This window comes from Lutra lutra, chromosome 8 (assembly GCF_902655055.1).
Source record: "Lutra lutra chromosome 8, mLutLut1.2, whole genome shotgun sequence".
In the NCBI taxonomy this organism is placed as follows: domain Eukaryota; kingdom Metazoa; phylum Chordata; class Mammalia; order Carnivora; family Mustelidae; genus Lutra; species Lutra lutra.
In genome coordinates this window covers 132,545,565-132,563,375 of record NC_062285.1, presented here as the reverse complement: position 1 = coordinate 132,563,375, position 17,811 = coordinate 132,545,565, and the positions used below count along the sequence as shown (strand labels likewise).

The 17,811-nt window shown below is 59.4% G+C and overlaps 1 protein-coding gene across 3 annotated transcripts in view; it reads right to left on the bottom strand.

Moving 5' to 3' along the window:
* Window positions 1-474: 474 nt before the first annotated feature.
* Window positions 475-17,811, bottom strand: part of TOM1 (target of myb1 membrane trafficking protein) — a 43,773-nt gene continuing 26,436 nt past the window's right edge. Inside the window, exons 7-16 of one of the 3 annotated variants that reach the window (XM_047743584.1) lie at window positions 15,278-15,394; window positions 12,898-13,031; window positions 11,237-11,270; window positions 10,823-10,916; window positions 9,836-9,956; window positions 6,523-6,598; window positions 3,904-3,957; window positions 2,490-2,549; window positions 1,481-1,520; window positions 475-1,385 (exon numbers count right to left, since the gene is read on the bottom strand). In XM_047743584.1, the coding sequence (XP_047599540.1) occupies window positions 1,228-1,385; window positions 1,481-1,520; window positions 2,490-2,549; window positions 3,904-3,957; window positions 6,523-6,598; window positions 9,836-9,956; window positions 10,823-10,916; window positions 11,237-11,270; window positions 12,898-13,031; window positions 15,278-15,394 (888 nt within the window). In that variant the 3' untranslated portion in view covers window positions 475-1,227. The remainder of the gene's footprint in view (window positions 1,386-1,480; window positions 1,521-2,489; window positions 2,550-3,903; window positions 3,958-6,522; window positions 6,599-9,835; window positions 9,957-10,822; window positions 10,917-11,236; window positions 11,271-12,897; window positions 13,032-15,277; window positions 15,395-17,811) is intronic. The other 2 variants (XM_047743585.1, XM_047743586.1) reach the window with 2 other exon arrangements.

The window sequence follows — 17,811 nt, the reverse complement described above, 5'->3', positions numbered from 1 at the left end:
TCTGAAAAATGGAGACAATGCACTGACACACAAGGAAATGCCCAGCATGTGAGCAATGACTGCATCTGTGCCAAGTTCTCTGGGCGGAGGCAGCTCACGTGACCCTCCGAATTAGATCAGGCTTCTGTAAGAGGAGATGCTAACTTCCGCCAGCGTCTTGGGACAACACCGTGTGCCTGGTACCTGGGCCTCGGACAGGATGCCCACACTGTCTACACCTACTCCCGGGTGCTTCCTGCTGCTGGGCAGGAGCTAGCCTGAGCAGGGATGGCAGGGTGGAGGTGCCCTTCGGGTAGAGGGATGCCAGAGAGCAGTGCTGCAACTGCCTGTCCCTGCTGAGGGTGGCACTGGGTGCCTAGTGGTAGCAGTGGGTCCTGCTGTTCCTCCCATACCAGCTGCAGGTGTCTGTCTTCTGGATGACCCCCAGCCCAGCCAAAGCACTCCCCGTAAGCCACTTCCCTGCCGGAGACCAAACAGCACTGTCAGCAGGGTGCTTTCCTACCTTTAATTGGGGATACAAAAGGCACCTCTCCCAGTACAAGAAGATAGATCCACAGGTGGGCGGGCCCCGGGCCCGGTGGAGCCCCGCCTGGGAGGAACAGCAGAAGGACGGAGGAAAAGGCAGTAGAGTCGTGGGGGTCACGGGTGCTCCAGGCGGCCCTGGAAGCCTCCCCTTTGCGGCCTGGGGAGGTCTCACCCCTACCATGCGCAGCTTCGTACCTGGCTGGTGCGGCTTGGCACCCCCTCAGCAGCTGGCCAGAGCCTTTGGGCTCCAGAAGGCAGGTGCCAGGGAATGGCCCAGGGGCTGTGACAGAAGCGCCTGCTGTCTCCAGCCCCAGCCAAGGCCTCAAATGGCAGTGTGGGCGCCTCTGGGGATGGGTTCAGGGAGGGCATCACCCAGGGCAAGGAGTCACAGCAGGGCGACCAAACTGCCGGCCTGTCACAGGGCCCGATTCTCAGCCAAGTAGTGGTTGGTCTGGGAAGGGAAGGAGGCAGGAAACGGCCGAGATCCCAGCGTGGAACTGACCTGTTACCCCGATTCATCCAGCTGCCTCTCCATAGCCCAGGTCGCGAGGCCCAGCCACAGCTGGGTCAGCCCGGCTAGAGGAGAGTAGAGGGGTAACAAGCCAACCTCAGAGCAGCCTTAACACCGAAGGAAGGAAAGAAGCCCCAGCCGAGGGGTGTGGGGGCAGCAGGGGCTCAAGCTGCGGGCACCAGGCCCCACGCTCATAAGGCAAACAGCGTGTCCTCATCTTTCTTCTCCTGGGTCTTCTTTCGGGGGGCAGTGCCACGAGGGAGTCCCGGGGGCCCCTCGGCCGAGGGGCTGGAGAGGTTGGGCAACCGATCAGCTGCTTTGGCCCGTTCTTCCAGGAACTTGTCAAATTCTAGAGGAACAAGAGAGGGGCTGGGGGTGGGTACTGCAGGGTAGGGGGGGTTGGGGGATGGGAGAAGGGGCAGGGCCGGGGACAGGGCCTACTACCTTCGCTGGTGACACCCTTGGGCTCCTCTGCATTATTCCCCTGAGAAAGCAGAAGGAGGCAGAGGTTAGCCACAGTGGTCCTGGTGGGGCTGGGCAGGCACAGGCTGCTGAACCCGAGTGGGCCAGACTCAGGCTCCAGCTGGGCCCAGGACCGGAACCTCAGTCCCACCCCGTCCTGAGCTGCAGTGGAATGTTGCACGGAGTGCTGAGCCCAGGGTGCGGGGCCCCAGAGGTCCTAGATAAGCACCGGGTCCTTTCCTTCCAGTGTGTAGAGAGTGGACAGACTTGCCCTTGTGGTGAGGAGGGACCCAGAGACGGAGACCACGCAGGCTAAAGCTGAGGGTAGGGGTGCCTTCTGCCACCAACCAACAGGGACCCTTGCCTGACCTCAGGCAGAAACACGGTCTTAGCCACTGGCAGAAGGCAGCCTCTGGGCCTGGGAGTGCTCAGGCCCTCAGTCTCTGGTGCCCAAAGGTAGGGTGGCAGAGGTGGGGGAAGGAGCCCTGGACGGTAGAGTCAAGGCTGGCTGCCCCTTCCGATCTCTGGGGGCTGTAGGGCTCTGCAGACAGCCTGGGCCCCCACTACTTCCTGGGATCAGCACCCCTCATGGCTGCTCCTCAGCCCCCGCATCTGGAAGACGGAGCAGCCGGTGGTTTCTCTCGGACAGGTGCTGGGGGCTCCCCGGGCTGGGGCAGGTGCTGGGCTCAGTGTGGTCACAGTCACCCATGGCCCGTCCCGCTGGCCGAGGCTCCCAGGGACCCACTGTGGCGACAAGCTCATGAGAAGGTCTGCTCTAGCAGCTGTGAGGTGCCGGGCCCAGGCCCTCCTCTGAAGGGAGAGCCCAAGAGAGGGTGGTGGGAGGCGTCCCACACTGGTGCTCCCTCCTCACCAGCTGTTCACCCTGCACCCATGACAGTCACCTCCTCACAAGAAAGAAAGGGAGCCCACTGTCAGGTGCGCGAGGAAGGCGCCTGACCTTTGTTTCTGGGCTGGGCAGGCCCCAGCTTACCACGTCAGTGGACAGCCACTGCTCAATGTCCTCCATGAGGCAGGCCTGGGTGACGGGGATCTGGAAGGAAGGGGACAGGGTAAGGCAGTGAGGAGCAGAGCCCTGGGTGCCACGATGGAAGGCCCTGGCAGCTTGAGATGGGCCACACACGGCCCACACCCTTCTGGGGAGGCCGAGAGCCTCATCTCCCCTCCAATGTGGCTCCTGCCCAGCTGCCCGGGACCCACAGTTCTGCCCGCGGTGCCGGGCTGCGGGCAAGGGGGACACAGGGACACTAGGCTAGGTGGGGAGCGGGGACTTTGAACAGCCGGCGCCCGGGTGTGAGCAGGGAACAGATCATCCTGCGGCCACATGCCAAGGGTGCCATGGAGGTGCCAGGCCGGAGGGCGGGCTGCCGTCAGAGCAGGGCCTTAGCTGTTCAGGAGTGTCCGATGGTATTTGAAGCCCGGGGAGGGGCCGGCCGTCAGGGCTGGGGTAGGGAATGTTTGCGGGCCAGGGGCAGCCAGCCTCCGGCTCCCAGGCCCTCTCTGCAGACTCAGAGCTCATGCTGGCCGGGGCGTGGAAGTGCCAGAGCACAGTGGGGTGCTGAGACGGCCAGGCTGGCGCACTCAGGGGCTCACAGGCTACCCACAGGGCCGGTCGCTCTGTGCCGCAAACACATGGGTTCTGCCACAGAGGCTCCTGCCCAGGGGCTGGGGCTTCCTTCTACGGTGTGATGACCTGGTGGGGGGTCTGGGGACAGAGTCCGAGACCGCAGTCTGGCTCGCTCTTACTATGGGGTGGCTTGGCCGGGTTACTTCCCTGACCTGGCCTCCCCCCTCAGTAGAGAAGGCGACGCGGTACCTACCGTCCAGACTGCTGTGGGGACGAAATGAGGGGATGGAGAGGACGACTCTGGCACAGACAAGGTGCTCGAGAAGCGCTAGTTACTATTTAGCTACTTCAGCGAAGACAGGGAGTGACAGTCTTTCTCCAGCCAAGCCAGTTCTGTCCCCAAGCTCTGTCCCCAGCACCCGAGGATCCCAGGGGCAGCAGGAGAGCCCAGCGAGGAGCAGGAGCCCACTTCCCAGCGGCGGCAGCGGCACGTGCTCTGGGCTGCCCACACCAGCCCCCTCGCCCACTCAGCCCTCTGAGGGCACACGGCCTACAACCAGCAAGCCCCAGTCACCTCCCAGGTGCCAGATGGGCCACCTGGGCCTGGCTTCTGAGTCAGGAGCCAGAAGTGAGCACCGAGGGGCTGTAGAAGCAGGAGCAGAGGGGGCGGGACCGTGCTGATGCTGGGTGGGGGGCACCCACAGCTCCCCTTGTTCTTCTCTGGGTCTAACGGCGCCACCCCCTCCGACAGCACCACTAGGTGGGACCCCTGCCAGTGGCCGCCTCCACGCTCTGTGTCGCTGGCCTGGCCTCTCCTCACCATGCCTTGTCTCACCATCCAATCACTGAGGCTCTTCTCACCGCTGCCTCCCATCTGGGTGAGAAAAGGTCAGGCTGAGGGTGGAGGGAAGGGCCGGGCCAGGACCCCTGGTGTGCCGGCAGCCCTCTCCAGTGTGGAGGCTCTCTCAGGTTGGCAGGCTGGTGACTGTGCGTGTGTGTACGGGTGTGCGCACGCACACGTGTATGCACACTTGTGCAGGTACCAGTGTCGTGGCGCCTGGTGGGAGGGGGACAGGAAGCAGCAGAGGGTGTCTCACCATGGGGTGAACCACAGCGGCCCTGGGACCCCAGAGTCTTGAATATGCTGGACAAAGCTTCTCCTTCCTTTCCAGAATGATCCTGAGGGTGGGCCCGAGCAAGCCCAGAATGGTGGAGTGGGTGCTGTCAGCCAGTCTGCTGGCTGGGCGGAGATGCTGATGGGTGCCCCAGATCAGAACGCTGGCTTACCCAGGGCCCGTGTGTTTATTGATGGGCCAACAGGACTCCTGAGGACCCCAGAGGGGACTGGCAGCAGAGAGAGGCTGGAGTCCCGCCTCTCCGAGCCCGGACGGACCGGCCCAGCACCCCTGCTGGTGGGACTGGTGAAGCGCAGCAAACCCTGGCTGCCCCCCCCATGCCGCCCCCCCCCCCCCCCCCAAGCTGGCACTGGGCTCCCTTCTGTGCTCTGCTGCTTGGAGTAACGGCCAGACAGTTCAGTGGGAGGAGGCCCACCCCTACCCAGCCAGACGTACCGGCTCGGGAGCAGGCGTCTAGGGACACTTTCAGCAACATCGCACCCTGATCTGATAGAAGCTGCTCGAATCTCTCGAGCGATAAGAGAGGAATAAGCAACCATTTAGCAGCTTCTGCTCTCCTGAAAGTAGAGGTGGGTGTAGGTTTCCTCCTTGTGGTTAGCCACTGGCGGCACAGGAGCCGGGAGATCCGGGCTCCAGTCCTCGTCATGCCCCTGAAACATGTGCCCGTGGGCGAGTGACACCTGTCTCTGGGCAGCAGCTCCTTCCGCTGCAAAAGGAGGAGCGGGCTATGGAGCTGGCCTCTGTGCGCGAGAGGCCAGGTGGCCTGAGAGGGAAGAGCTTCCTGCAGGCCTCCCGAGTGTTTGGATGCAATGGATGCCGGGAGCCAGATTTGCTGGAGCGTTCACCTCTGTTCCTTGGGACTCTGCAGGCCATCTAGGGCCCTGACTACCAGCACCAGCTATGGAGCCAGAAAGACCAACGGCTGTGAGATCTCGCCACGCTAAGCCTTGGTTTTCTTACTGTAGGTGGAGGTAACCACCCGGCAGTGCTGGCAAGACCAAACACCTATGTGCCAGGCGCCACGCTAGAAATGTTACACCTGCTGCCTCCCTTGGCCGTCTCTGGATATCCGTTTCCTCATCTGTCAAAGGGGATAACGATATGCCCTAAGGGTCTGTGTGAGGACTCAGAAAGGGGGACCCAGAGGCTCTGGCACAGGGCACAGATCCCACAGACGACTGCTCACAAAGTAAAATCACGGGAGGCCCTGAGACATGAGTGTGAACGCGCTCTGCTTGGCGCCTGGCCGCACAGTGGGCATGGGAGGCATGTGACACTCTAGCTGCTCCCGCCTTCACAGCATGTCACGTCTCGCTCTGCTCTGACCTGGGAAGGACTCCTGGGATGCTGGGGACGCCTCTGGGGAGTCTCTCCGACACCCCATCCACTGGCATACAGGGCAGCTTCCGCCTCCTAGATGCTCTCCCAGCTTCCATGCTGGGTCCTTCTAAAACGGACAGATACACCTTTCCCTCTGCTCAAGACTGGCCACGGCCTCCACCTCACACAGTGCTCCTGGCTGCCTGAGGCCCTCTAGTTCCCAATGCCCCTCCAGCTCGGTCTGCCGGCTCCCGGTCCCACCCTGGACTCAGAGGCCTATGCCATCCTGGGCCCTCTCCTCCGCCAACCCTTCGCTGCCCCTGCCCCTCTGACCCCTGGGCCCTGCCGTTTCTAGCTGCCTCCCAAGGAGCTACTCTGTCCTCTAATTGAAAGAGGAACTCTCATCACCCCAAAGGCATCCAGAGACAAATTCAAAGGGACGAGAACTGGCCTTTGAGTTCCTGCCTAGTGGGCGGGGTCACCCAAAGCACCCTCTGTCCCTGGCACATGGCTATTGCTCTGTGCACGGCCAAGCCCTGCGCTGGAACGAAAATGGCGCCCTGGGTGCCCCCCACCCCCTGTAGTTTTAGGTTCTGTTCTCTCTAGAGAGGCGGCGAGGCAGGATGCTGACAAAGCTACGACACCGTCAAGCACCTTATACGCTCCCGGTCACACAACTCCCGCCGTGCAGGTTAGCTGCGTGCCTTGGGACGCACAGCCGGGAAGCCGTGGCGCTGGCACGGGAACCCAGGCTGGGGGAGTCCAGCTCCCCGGGCTCAGACTCAGGTCTGTCCGAGTCCTTGCTGTAAGCCTTCCCTGCTGGGTGAACTTGGGCAGATGACTTGACCTCTCGGGAGCGCTGCCTCAGCTGAGACGGGAATTACCACCTGAGTGGCAAACAGCCCAGAACACGGCGGGGACTGGTGGGCAAGCATTCCCTGGTCTTCCTTCCGGACAAGGTGGCAACAGGACACTCTGCTTACCGCTCCAGTGTTCTGCTGCCGGGCATCCAGGGCTCCGGCCAGGCCGTCTGTTGCTTGGGGGGCTTCGTATTTCACCCTGAAACACAGAGGTCACCATTGCCATGAATGCTGCCCTTGCTGCACCAGGCATGATGGGATGCAGGGGTGGGTGGGGATGAGCTGGACTCACATCCTGGGTGGACCTGGGTCATGGCCGAGTAGAGAGCGGCTCAGACCCCAGGGAGGGCTCGGACTCTGCAGGCCTGCCTAGGGAGGGTAGACCTGGGCTCAGATAGAAATAGCGCCTGTGCCCCCATGCCCATGGAGAATTCCTACCTCCAGACCCTTCTTGGAGCAGCTTCCCCTTTGCAGTGTAATAAACTGTGGTTCTGTATAAGGCCGCCTTGGATGGGGAGTTCCCTTCTGCTGCTGAAACAGCCGTGCAGATGGCTGGGTGGGGCGACAGCCCTCAGGGCTTCCTGGCCTGGCCCTGCCTGGGGGATGCCAGCCAGCCGGGTGGGCACAGAAGGCACCCAGAAGCTGTCTGCTGTGTCTGTCTCAGGCAGAGCCAGAGGGGGACTCAGCCCCGACTCTGGGGAAGAGCAGTTCTCCCTCTGAAGCATCTGCCAAAGGATGGGAGGCCTTGGCACCGGCCCGGTCCGGTTTGGAGGAAAGAAGTGGCCAGCACAATCATTGTCACAGGGGGAAGCCCTGCATTTAGGGGTGGGCCAGGTTGAGGCTTCAGGAACCGGGACCCCATCGAATGAAAACCCTTGCAATGCCAAATGGCCTTCCTGGGACCGGGGGGTGACAGGCAAGCCACAGGGCCTCTTGAATAAGACCCCCCAATTCCCAGGCAGCCATCTGACAGCACTGCCATCCACTCCCTCCTGCAGGATCTGGAGTTAGCCAGGAGAGTGCCATCATCGTTAGCCGGCACGTCCCCCAATGACGTGGCTCCTGTCCACCGGGGGGCTGGGGGTGATCTGCAGGGCTGAGCGGGAGCCGACCAGAAAGTCGGGGTGGAGGATGGTGCGCTCAGGCCCTTCTTGGGCTAAACCTGCACAGTGAGAGCTGGTGAGGAGGAAGTGATGGCTGAGACGGGGTTGTGTGTCCAAGTAGCCCTGTCTCTTTCCCTCTAAGACACAGCTGGTGCCACATTGTGGAAAAAGCCAGAATGAGGCAGGTCCAGCCCTAGGAACATACAGAAACCGATCCTTTTCTTCACTCAAAAGAACTAGATGTTCTTTCCTAATTATGTCCCCTACCTCTGTGTTTCTGTGTCTCTCCAACCTACCTGGCCCTGCGGATGAAGCCTGGCTATCCCTGGGGCCAGGTACAGGTTAGAGGGAAGGAGGAGCTGGGGACGCCTGCGTGGCTCAGCTGGGTAAGCGTCTGCCTTCAGCTCAGGTCCTGATCTCAGGGTCCTGGGATCAAGCCCTGCATTGGGCCCCCTGCTTAGCCAGGAGCCTGCTTCTCACTCTGCCCCTCCCCCTGCTTGTGTTCTCTCTGTCAAGTAAATAAATAGAATCTTAAAAAAAAAAAAATGGCAAGAGGAGCCAGGTAGGCAGAGGTGTGGGCCAGACACCAGGTGGGCAGAAAAAGCCTTTGAGGATTCAAGAGCCCCGGACGACAGAGCGAGAAGCGGAGTCCAGAGGCCAGTCGGGGCTAGAAGATCCAGCGGGGGCCGAAGGGAGGGCCTCCCAAGCAAAACGAAAGAAAGAGGAACCCGATGCTAGTGCACTCTTCTCCCTGTGCGCTGCCTTCTGCTGTGATGGAAACCAGTCCCCAAACCATGACCGAGAAGGTATTGGATATGCCCTCCCCCCAGCATCTCATGCTCTCCCCACCTCAGAGCCTTTGCACACACTGTTCCTATAGCCTGAAACGGCCTTCCAGCCTCTCATCCCCGAGGTCCTGCTCTGAGCACCCTCTGTAGAGCCACCAGCCACCACGCGTACGTCCACAGCCCCTGGCACACCCCGACAGGATAGTGGTTAGCACGGCACGGCAGTGCTCTGTGCACCTTGCTCCCCGTGAGATGGCGGGCTCTGGGCAGCAGGCGCCGGCCGGGCGTGCTTTCCTCTGCCCCCCATGGCTCTGCTCCCCAAAGAAGCGATGGTGCAACAGCGAGCCTCAGCCAGGCCAAGTGCCAGGGGCTCTCCGGCCTGGCCCATGAGCTGCCCGTTGGGGCCTGGTGGGCGGGGCCACCCTCCTGGGTGCAAGTCCCACTGGACTCATTAGCTTCCACATGCACAGCGGCCTCACGGTGCCCCAAGCTCCATGGCAACCGTGAGCTGCTGGTCCCTGAGCACCGGAGCCTGGGTGTGCAGACCGTCTAGACTAAAGACGCGGCTCAGAGCTTGGGCCGCCTCCGGTCAGCGGGCCGGGCTGAGCCACCCCATGGAGCCAGGCTGGCTGTAGCCTATAAGATCGGACCTGGATGGGGTGTGGGTCGGGCATCCCTGGCCCTGGGAGGCTCACTGACAGTTCCCAAAGACAGGGCACAGTGGGGAGGCCAGAGGCCATTCAAATGACTGGGATGACCACTGGGGAGCTGAGGGGATCCCTTAATCCAGAGCTTTTCTTGGTTGTAAATCCTGGCTGTAAATCCACAGCTCAGTCCTGGGTCCTGAGCCAAGGACTGAGAATACCAAGCAAACGGCTTCCCCTGACAAGACTGTATGGGGCCAGGCTGGTGCAGTGGAGGCAAGTGGCTGTCCCTGGCTGCTGAAAGCACCTGCCCGCAAACACTATCGCCAGGAAAGGGCAGAACTCCAGCTCTGGTGCAGAGGGGTCCGACCCAAGTGGAGCAACAGGGACTCTGGGGCAAAGTCAAGGGTAGCTAGGGATCATGAGAAAGGAGGAGACAAGGCTCTGAGGTTTTATTGGGATCCTCCGTGCTTGCTCTGGAGGGCTTGGGGTGTGGCCTACAGTGTAGTGGGGAGCGGGGTTGGGCCGGAGACAGTTTGGGAACCAGAGACCCTGGGTTCACAGGAGATTGTCGCATATCAACAGGCTGACTTGGGGCAAATGACCCAGCCCCTTAGTGCTTTGGCTTTCTCCTCTGATCAGATTAGTTAAGATTCTGGCACACAGCTCTTCATCAAACCACAGGGGGCCCTTCCCCCACCCAGGCCTGCCTGTGGGGCATGAAATTGGGCTGTCTGGGTGCACGAGGGACTGATCTAGGGGAGAGGAACTCTGCCATCCTGAGGGGGTATAGGCAGGGGGCTGTGTGCCCTTCCACGTGGCATGCCAAATAACGGGGTTCAGGGGCCCAGAGAGGGGGCAGCCCAAACCGCAGGGGACAGGGTAGGGCTGGGCCACTCACTCTTTCCGTTGGTCAGCCAGAGAGCTGCCCCGGGTCAGCGCAAACATGTCGAACTCGCCTTCCAGTTGGCCAGAGGCTTCCAGAGACTGTAGGCCGGCCCTCACGCTGCTGGAGCCCAGGTCTGCAGGGACAGAAAGGCACATGAAGGGCCTGCCACCTGTTCCTGCGCACTGAGCAGTGGCCGAGCTGCCAGGCCCAGGGAGGACTCTGGAGAAGCAGTGGGGGTCGGGAGGTGGGAGGGCAGTGGGGACAGTGCGGGTGGAGGAGGAGGCAGGCCAGCTGTTGGCTGAAGGACTGTGGGCACGTGGCTTCCTCTCCCGCAGGTAGAGACACAGGCCCCCGTCCAGGGTGGCTGTGCGGAGAGCAGGCAAAGGCTGCCCGGCGCGTCTGGCGTAGGACGTGGCTGAGCAGGGGTGAGCGATCAGACGTGAGGCCGAGTTCTCACACAGCCTGGTGGCCGTGGTTCAGAGGGGGCTCTTGATCCCCTCCTCGGGCCTGGCACCAGCAGATGGCCAGCAGCAGGGAGACTCATCGCAGCTGCTGTCTCGAGGCGGGCGCCCTGGGCCTGGCACTGGTCTGGGCCCCCTCACGCATGTGCTTATTACCCAGTCCTCACGGCGACCTGCGAGGAGGGGCCCACTCCTGCCTGTTACACAGGAGCGAAGGGGGGATGGGATGTTCAGGCAACTAGCCTAAGCTCGCCCAGATGGCTCTGGTGACGAAGAATTCAGGTGTTGAGGGGTGACCATGGAGCACTGGACTTCTGAAGTCCATGGGCGCTTAGGAACTGGGGGCTGAGAGCCCCACGTGGTCGTTGCTGGGTACCCAACCTCACAGTGGGGTTCAGCCCAGCGAGGTGAGGTCTGGGCTGACGTTCTGCTGCTGGCACTCCAGCTCCAACAGTCTAACAGGAAGGCACCCCCAAACTAGAGGGGTGCCCCCAGCACCATAACATGCCCTCAGCCAGCACCCACACATGGCACTTACTCATTCCCGCCAGCTGGGATGAGAGGCTGCCGGTGGCCGCCTGGTCAGGGCCCATGTCGGTCAGGTCAGCCGCCGCCTCGGCCTCTCGCGGGGCCTGGGGAGAAGGGAAAGGCCACCGTTGCTCGAGGATGTGCCATGAGGGCCCCAGCAGCTACGACTGGGACTCAGGGAGTCAGCCCCACTCTGCCTCAAGCCAGGCTGCAGCCCCTGGGAGGTTGGGAAGACCCTAGGGCATCAGCAGAGCCTTAGCTACCTTAAAGGAACAGTGACACAAAAAGGGAGAAGGGGACTTCTCTCGGGGCCTGGCTAAGAAGGCACAGCCCATGCAGGATATCTGGGGACAGAGGTGAGCACAGCCCTCCTCCTCCTTCCCATGAACACGGGTGTGATCCGGTCCCAGAAAAGCGCCTTTACCTTGCCGGTCTGGCCTGTTCGGAACCGTTCAAACCTACAAAGACAGAAACAAGCCGGATCAGGGAGATGGGCCCCTCGGCACAGCCCAGGCAGAGCTCTTCACGCTGCCGGCCTCCAAAGCCATGGCAGTAAGCCACGATTAGAGCGACAGATCTAATTTATGCCTGCTGTCCCTGGGGAACTGTTAACAGTGCCCCTTGTTCACTTGCCAGGCTGTCCCAATTTGAATGATCAATTATCTGGCCACTTGTCATGAATAGCAGTAAAAGAACGGATAGGAATAGGCTAGAACAGAGCGGAAAACGGGGACGCACAGCACAAGGCAAAGCTAAGTGCTGTTTTATCATTTGTGTTGGGTGATTTGCTTACACACTTGTGTGCACCTGTCAGTGGCTCTCTGAAGTGCTGTCAGAAGGCACACACCTTGTATGTGGCTTCCTGGGCCACTGGGACTGGCCTTCGACTAGCCCCTGGGCTGCTGAGGAGCTGGAGAAGGCTGTGGTCGCCTAAGGCCTGGCCATGTCACTTACTGAGTCACTTCTGGACCTCAGCCTCCTTGTCTATTACCAGGGGGTGACAGCGGAACCTGCCTCCAGATGGGAGGACCCGCAAAGACCCTGACTGCGAGTAGGACAGTGAACTAGGAGGCAGCAGGCATGTGTCAGGCCTGTGGCTGTCAAGGGGTCCTAGTCATCCCCAGATTGGGCCCTACACCCCAAAATGGCAGAAAGTGACTTTTCCATTCCACTGGGCCAGGGAGCAGGAAGGGCCAGGCAGATGTGGCCCAGAGTAGCCAGCCCCCCTTCCCCTACTCTCAACGGACTCAGAATCACTCAGGTCTGCTGCTGCAGAAAGACGGGAAAAAAACAAAGGCTGGAGAAGGCCGGATCACTGTCTTGACCCAGACAGACACCCTCGTTTGCTAAGTGCTGACAGGTATCACCGCACGGACTCTCAGTCACCCAACGGGGCAGATACAGACAGCCTGGCACCCCTTCTCCCTTCTTTGGTAAGAGCACCTGAGTGCCCTCTGGGGAGCTGTTCTTCTCCCATTTCCTGGGGTCCGGGTGCAACCGCCCGCGAGGGGCCCTCTTTCCTTCGCCAACTGGCAGGTACAACAAAGTGAAGCAAATCCGTTTCTCCTGGAGAGCTGACTCTTGAACAGAATGACAGAAAGTGGGCAAGCGTCTGGGGCCCATTTCCTGATGGCCACACCCTGGGGACATGGTCCAGGAGTTTCTGCCCCGAGACCTCCAAGCCACCCTGGGATCTCTCTTTCCTGCTCTGAGGGCAGGACTCGCTGTCTGACTCTTCTCCAGATTCTGCAAGCTCTCCTGTCCATAAAGGGTATTGTCCTCCTAAACTCTCTTCCCGCTTAAGTACGTTTGTGTAGTGTGCGAAGAGTCCAAGAGCCACAGTTAAGTCACTGGCCCATGGCCCCAGAGCCAGGCAGCGGCTGAGCGAGCTGGGACAGAGCAGCCCACGTGCAGGGACGTGGTAGCAGGGCGCACTGCGATGAGGACAGGACAGGTGGCCGGCAGGCTGCGTGACTCTCAGGCCCACCAGGGAAGAGGGGAGGAGGTTAGACCATGTGGACGGGAAGCCAGGGGAGGGAATGGGCTGGGGCAGCTGGCCAGAGGCAGGGGGAGGTGGCGGGCTACCGTTCGTGGCGCAGGAACACGTTGTTGAGGTTGTCGTTGACGATGAGCAGCTCCTCCGTGAGCTGCTCATTAGCGATTCGGGGGATGAGCTCCAGGACCCGCTGCTGCATGGCTCGGCATGTCCGGCTGAGCTCCTGCGGAGGGAGGAGGAAAGATGGCCACGGCCCCCGGGCCCAGAGGGAGGCAGTCACTGGGGGCCAGGTTCCAGCCTCTGTGCCATCTCAGATGATGGAGGGGCTTCCAAACCGGACTCCAAGCTCCACAGGATGGACAGCCATCGGGGTTCCACAGACACCCTCTGGATCCTACCTTCAAGGTCCTACACCAACACTGAGCGCATGGGAGACAAGCCACTCGTGAGAGCATGCAGCTGGTTTAGGTTGGCTGAGCGCAGGCTTTCCCACGCTGCCTTTGCTCAGGTGAAAGCCAACAGCGCCAGGGGTCTGCGGAACACGCCGCAATGTCTCCGGGTGACTGGGATCTTTTCGTAACCAAAACATAAAAAAACTGAACCAGGCCTCTCCAGCTGTTAACTGCAAACCCTGATTTGGTATTTTCCCTCATTTTTAAAAAAGATTTTACTTATTGGAGGGGCGCCTGGGTGGTTCAGTGGGTTAAAGCCTCTGCCTTCAGCTCAGGTCATGATCCCAGGGTCCTGGGATCGAGCCCCGCATCGGGCTCTCTGCTCAGTGGGGAGCCTGCTTCCTCCTCTCTCTCTGCCTGCTTCTCTGCCTACTTGTGATCTCTGTCAAATAAATAAATAAAAAATCTTAAAAAAAAAAAAAGATTTTATTTATTGGAGACAGAGCTAGAGAGAGTGAGAACATGCAAGTACGAGTGTGCCGGAGCCAGAGCACAAGCTACAGGGAGGGGCTGAGGGGAAGAGGGAGAAGCAGGTTCCCCAAGAAGCTTGGAGCCCTAAATGGGGCTCGATCGCAGGATCCTGAGATCACAACCGAAGGCGGACGCTTAACTGACTGAGCCACCCAGGTGCCCCTTCCCTAATTTCTTTTCAAATGCTTTTTACTTTGGAATAGTTCTATATTTGCAGGAAAGTTGCCAAGACAGTAGAGTTCTGGTAAACCCTTCACTCAGCTTCTCCTCTGTGTGGCATCTGTCAAGACGAAGACGTTAACACAGACCCAACTCTATGAACTAAACTCCAGACTTTCTTCAGGCTCGCTGTTCTCCTGCTAATGTCCTTCTGCTCCAGGATCCCACACTGCACTTAGTTGCCATGTCACTGACTGACTTTTAGTTAGTAAATTATATACTTAAACTCCTTTGGGAAAGAGAAAAATACTAAAAACCCCAGCAGTGTAAGTTTTTCATTTGTAAGACGGACTCTTTCTTCAGGTACCAGTCACTAGGTGGGCAGGTGTCTGAGTCATGGTCTCCAGGGGCAAACAGTCGTGACTCTTCTCCTGCTGGCACCGTGAACACCCGCCACTGACTCTGGTTCTCTTCTGGACCCTGCTACCCACCCGCTCCTAGAATTTCCTCATCTGCCTTTATCATGGGGCAGGGTGGGCCCGAGTGACTTTCAACACCCTGTGGGCCTCCCTTCTCTTCCTCCTGCCACCAAGCACGCTTGTGGCTTTGTTCCCACTTCCTTACTCCCCCCACAACCCCCCCGAAGAGCAGATGAGCAGCAGCTGGAGCCAGGCTCCTAGATTCAAATTCCAGCTCTGCTGCTCACCAGCCATGTGACTCTGGGCACATTACATGTCCTCTCTTCGCCTCAGTCTGCTGATCTAGAAAATGGGGATAACGACAGTACCTGCCTCTTGTGGGGTGTGGGGATGTACGGCAAGTGTCCACATCAGAGCCTGGCGCAGCGAAGGGCTCACTACTTGTGTGCTGTCACCATGAAAACCAAATCACTCCCACCTGGTGACTCCAGGGCCTTGGGGTCCTGAACCTTTCTTGGTACCTCTAGGAACTGACCTCCATAGGTAGGGTAGAGCCTTGGGTGGTCCCCAGTTGGGGATGGGGCTGTGGGAATATCGTGGGACACATGGAGTGAAAACCCACAGCTCCCACCGGCCCCGGGGCCTGAGACCAGCTGCCTTCTCCTCCCAAAGCCGGCGCTGCTCCCATGCCGGCCTGCTAAGCTCTCTACTCTGAAAGGGGGAAATGGGAGCAATCTTACAGATGAGGAAACTGAGGCAAGAGGAGCTATTCTGTTCAAACCAGAAAATGCTAGAGCCCTGAGTTCCAGTGTGAGGGAGTCCAAAGTCCCTGGTTTCAACCTCTCGCACTGTGACCATGGAGTTCCCATAAGCCGTGAAAACTGCAGTGGAGCTGGGATAGAAATGCTTGTGGGCGGATTTCCTGGTTTCCCCCAGGAAAACCTGGGGGCGGCCGGCTGCCTGCTCACCTGCAGCAGCTCCAGGTCTGCCGGCTCTGCCTGGGTGGGCACCAGCTCCGTCAGCATCTCCGACATCACCCTCACGTTCCCGCTCACCATCTCGAGCTCGCTGCGCAGCTTGGCGATCTGAAACACACCGGTGGCCCTGGTGAGCTGAGCCAGGGGTCCAGTGCCACCATCGCCAGCAAGAAGAACCCGGCGCCGTGAGCCGGGGCACCCAGAGGAGCCAACTGGCCAGCACCCTCTAGGCTCCTGAGCCACAGCCCTGCGCCAAGAGGCCGGTGGTGGGCTGCCCTCCCCCAACCCCTCAGCCCCAAAGAGGTGCTACCAACCGTTACCATCTCCAAACTGGGGAGCCTGGTTCAGGGAAGGCCCAAAGCAGTGGAGCGAGAGTAAATGCACCACAGAGTAGGGCGGGAGGGCGCCAGCATCTCCTGGGTCCCAGGTGGCAGCTAACAAGGCCCTGGAGGGCAGCTCCCCACCATGGGGGGAGGGGGGAAGTCAGCAGGCCCTCTTCCCTCCCCGGGGTGACAGGATCTCACCGTCTCCTAGGACAGCAAGAGTTTACTCCCCCATCCTGTCCTGTGAGGACAGGATTCTGTCTTGCTCCTGGCTGGCTTCTCCTGGGCTCTTCCAAGTACGAGTTCCAGTGTCGCCACCTTCCCCCCACCCCACCTTGAAGATGACAGGGAGATTTAGCACTGGTTCAAAAGACGGTAGCTGGTGTTCAGTGATCAAAGGGTTCCAAGGTCTTAGCTTGGGGAATTAGTGTAGAGCAAGCAGCAGAGTCCCCACGCAGGGGAGGGGGTGAAGGGTCTTATGGTGTGGGGCTCTGTGGGGTGCTTGGTCCCCTCAGGAGCACTGTGGACTCTGATGTCCAGGAAGCCAACAGTATGGTGGTTCTCAAATTAATCCGGACGGAGAGCCCTTGGCCATGGAGTACTGCATGGGTCTAGGACTAGGTGGCCTACGTTCCGAGAAATGCACGTGACCTCGCTGATTTCAGGAGTGTCACCATGTAAATTCCCCAAGCCTATGAGAGTAGCTGCCATTTACTGACCACCTACTACGTGCCAAGCATTTCACTTTTATTGCTCATTAAACTACCAGTCTTACGAGGCATATATTGTTATCATAGCCTCTACAGGAGAAGAAACCGGGATACAGACACAGGTGGTACACATCCCCCGCAGCTCATGGACACCTTCCAAACCCTGCAAAATGTCTGCTGTCTTTGGCCTGTCTAAGGAACGCTCCTGATATAAATGAGTGGAAAAGCTACTGACCACAGGCCCCGTGCATCCGGGTCAGATGGGATCTAATTACAGTGGAGTCTGGGAGTGACGTCACTGCATGCCTGAAAGCTTTAACATGCCCCAGGAGACAAGAGGGGAGCTGGAAATTAACTCCTACTGACTTTGGTTTTGCAAGAGTCTTCTGGCACTGGATGTAATCAGTCTTAATCCATGCAGATGCTAGACTTCAGGCAAACTGGTTAAAATCACAACCTGGTTACATAAAATCTGGATCACAGGGTGAGTTTACAGTTTGCATATGCCTTTAATTATCTGTCCAGTCAGGAAAATTTTTCTACTAATACCTGTAAGTCTGGGAGGTGATTTTATAACTTGCTATAAGGTATCAAATCCAGAAGCCTCTCTTCAAATAGGCTGGGGTGGGAAGGGCTGCTGGCAGGTTTGTTCACAAATCCAAATGGGACCGTACAGGAGATTAGCAGGTGCGCTTTGGAAGGTCAAGTTTCACTGTTCCCATCACACACCAGTGTGTGTCTCTCTCACCAGTCCCTGTAGCAGCTAGGCTTTTAGACTCAGCTGCAAGGACAGCTCTGAAGTTCTTACACGCCTCAAAAGTGGGCACCCCACCCACGCAAGGCCTCGACCCGCATCCGACAGACTGGGGGCTAAAATGAGAGCGCACTGGGGTGCCTGGCGGGCTTAGTTGGAAGAGCGTGCAACTCTTGATCTCGGGGTTGTGAGTTCAAGCCCCACGCTGGGTGTAGAGATTACTTAAACAAACAAACAAATAAAACAAGCCCACACCCAGTGGACACTGGCCATGGCGTTAGACACCCCTTGTTGGGGTGGGCAGTCACAGCAGGTGGCCTTGCCCCCCCGTTCCTGGCAGAAGAAACTGAGAGACAGAAGCTAAGTCAGTGGCCGTGAGTCTCTGGCGGGTGAGCCTGCAAAGCTACTCAGAAAGCCCTGGGAAAACCTGCTCCGGACCCCGGCTCCTGGAATCTCACACTATACCTCAAACCTTCTTCTTGGGGCTTGGTGGGAAGCATTGTAGTGGAAAGGGTTTAAAAAATTGTTTTATGTGCACATGGTTTAAAACTGTTTTTAGCCAGAGCCTCTGTTCAGATGGAATCCTATTTGAGCCCATAAAGGAACCCCACAAGGAAAATGGAGATGCTGTGGTTGAAGAGGCTGCCTGCTGGGGACTCCCCACCCCCACCCTCTCCGCGGTGCTGCCTGAAGGGCTCCGTGGACTACAGTTTGGAGAACCGCTGGCCAAGGTACAGG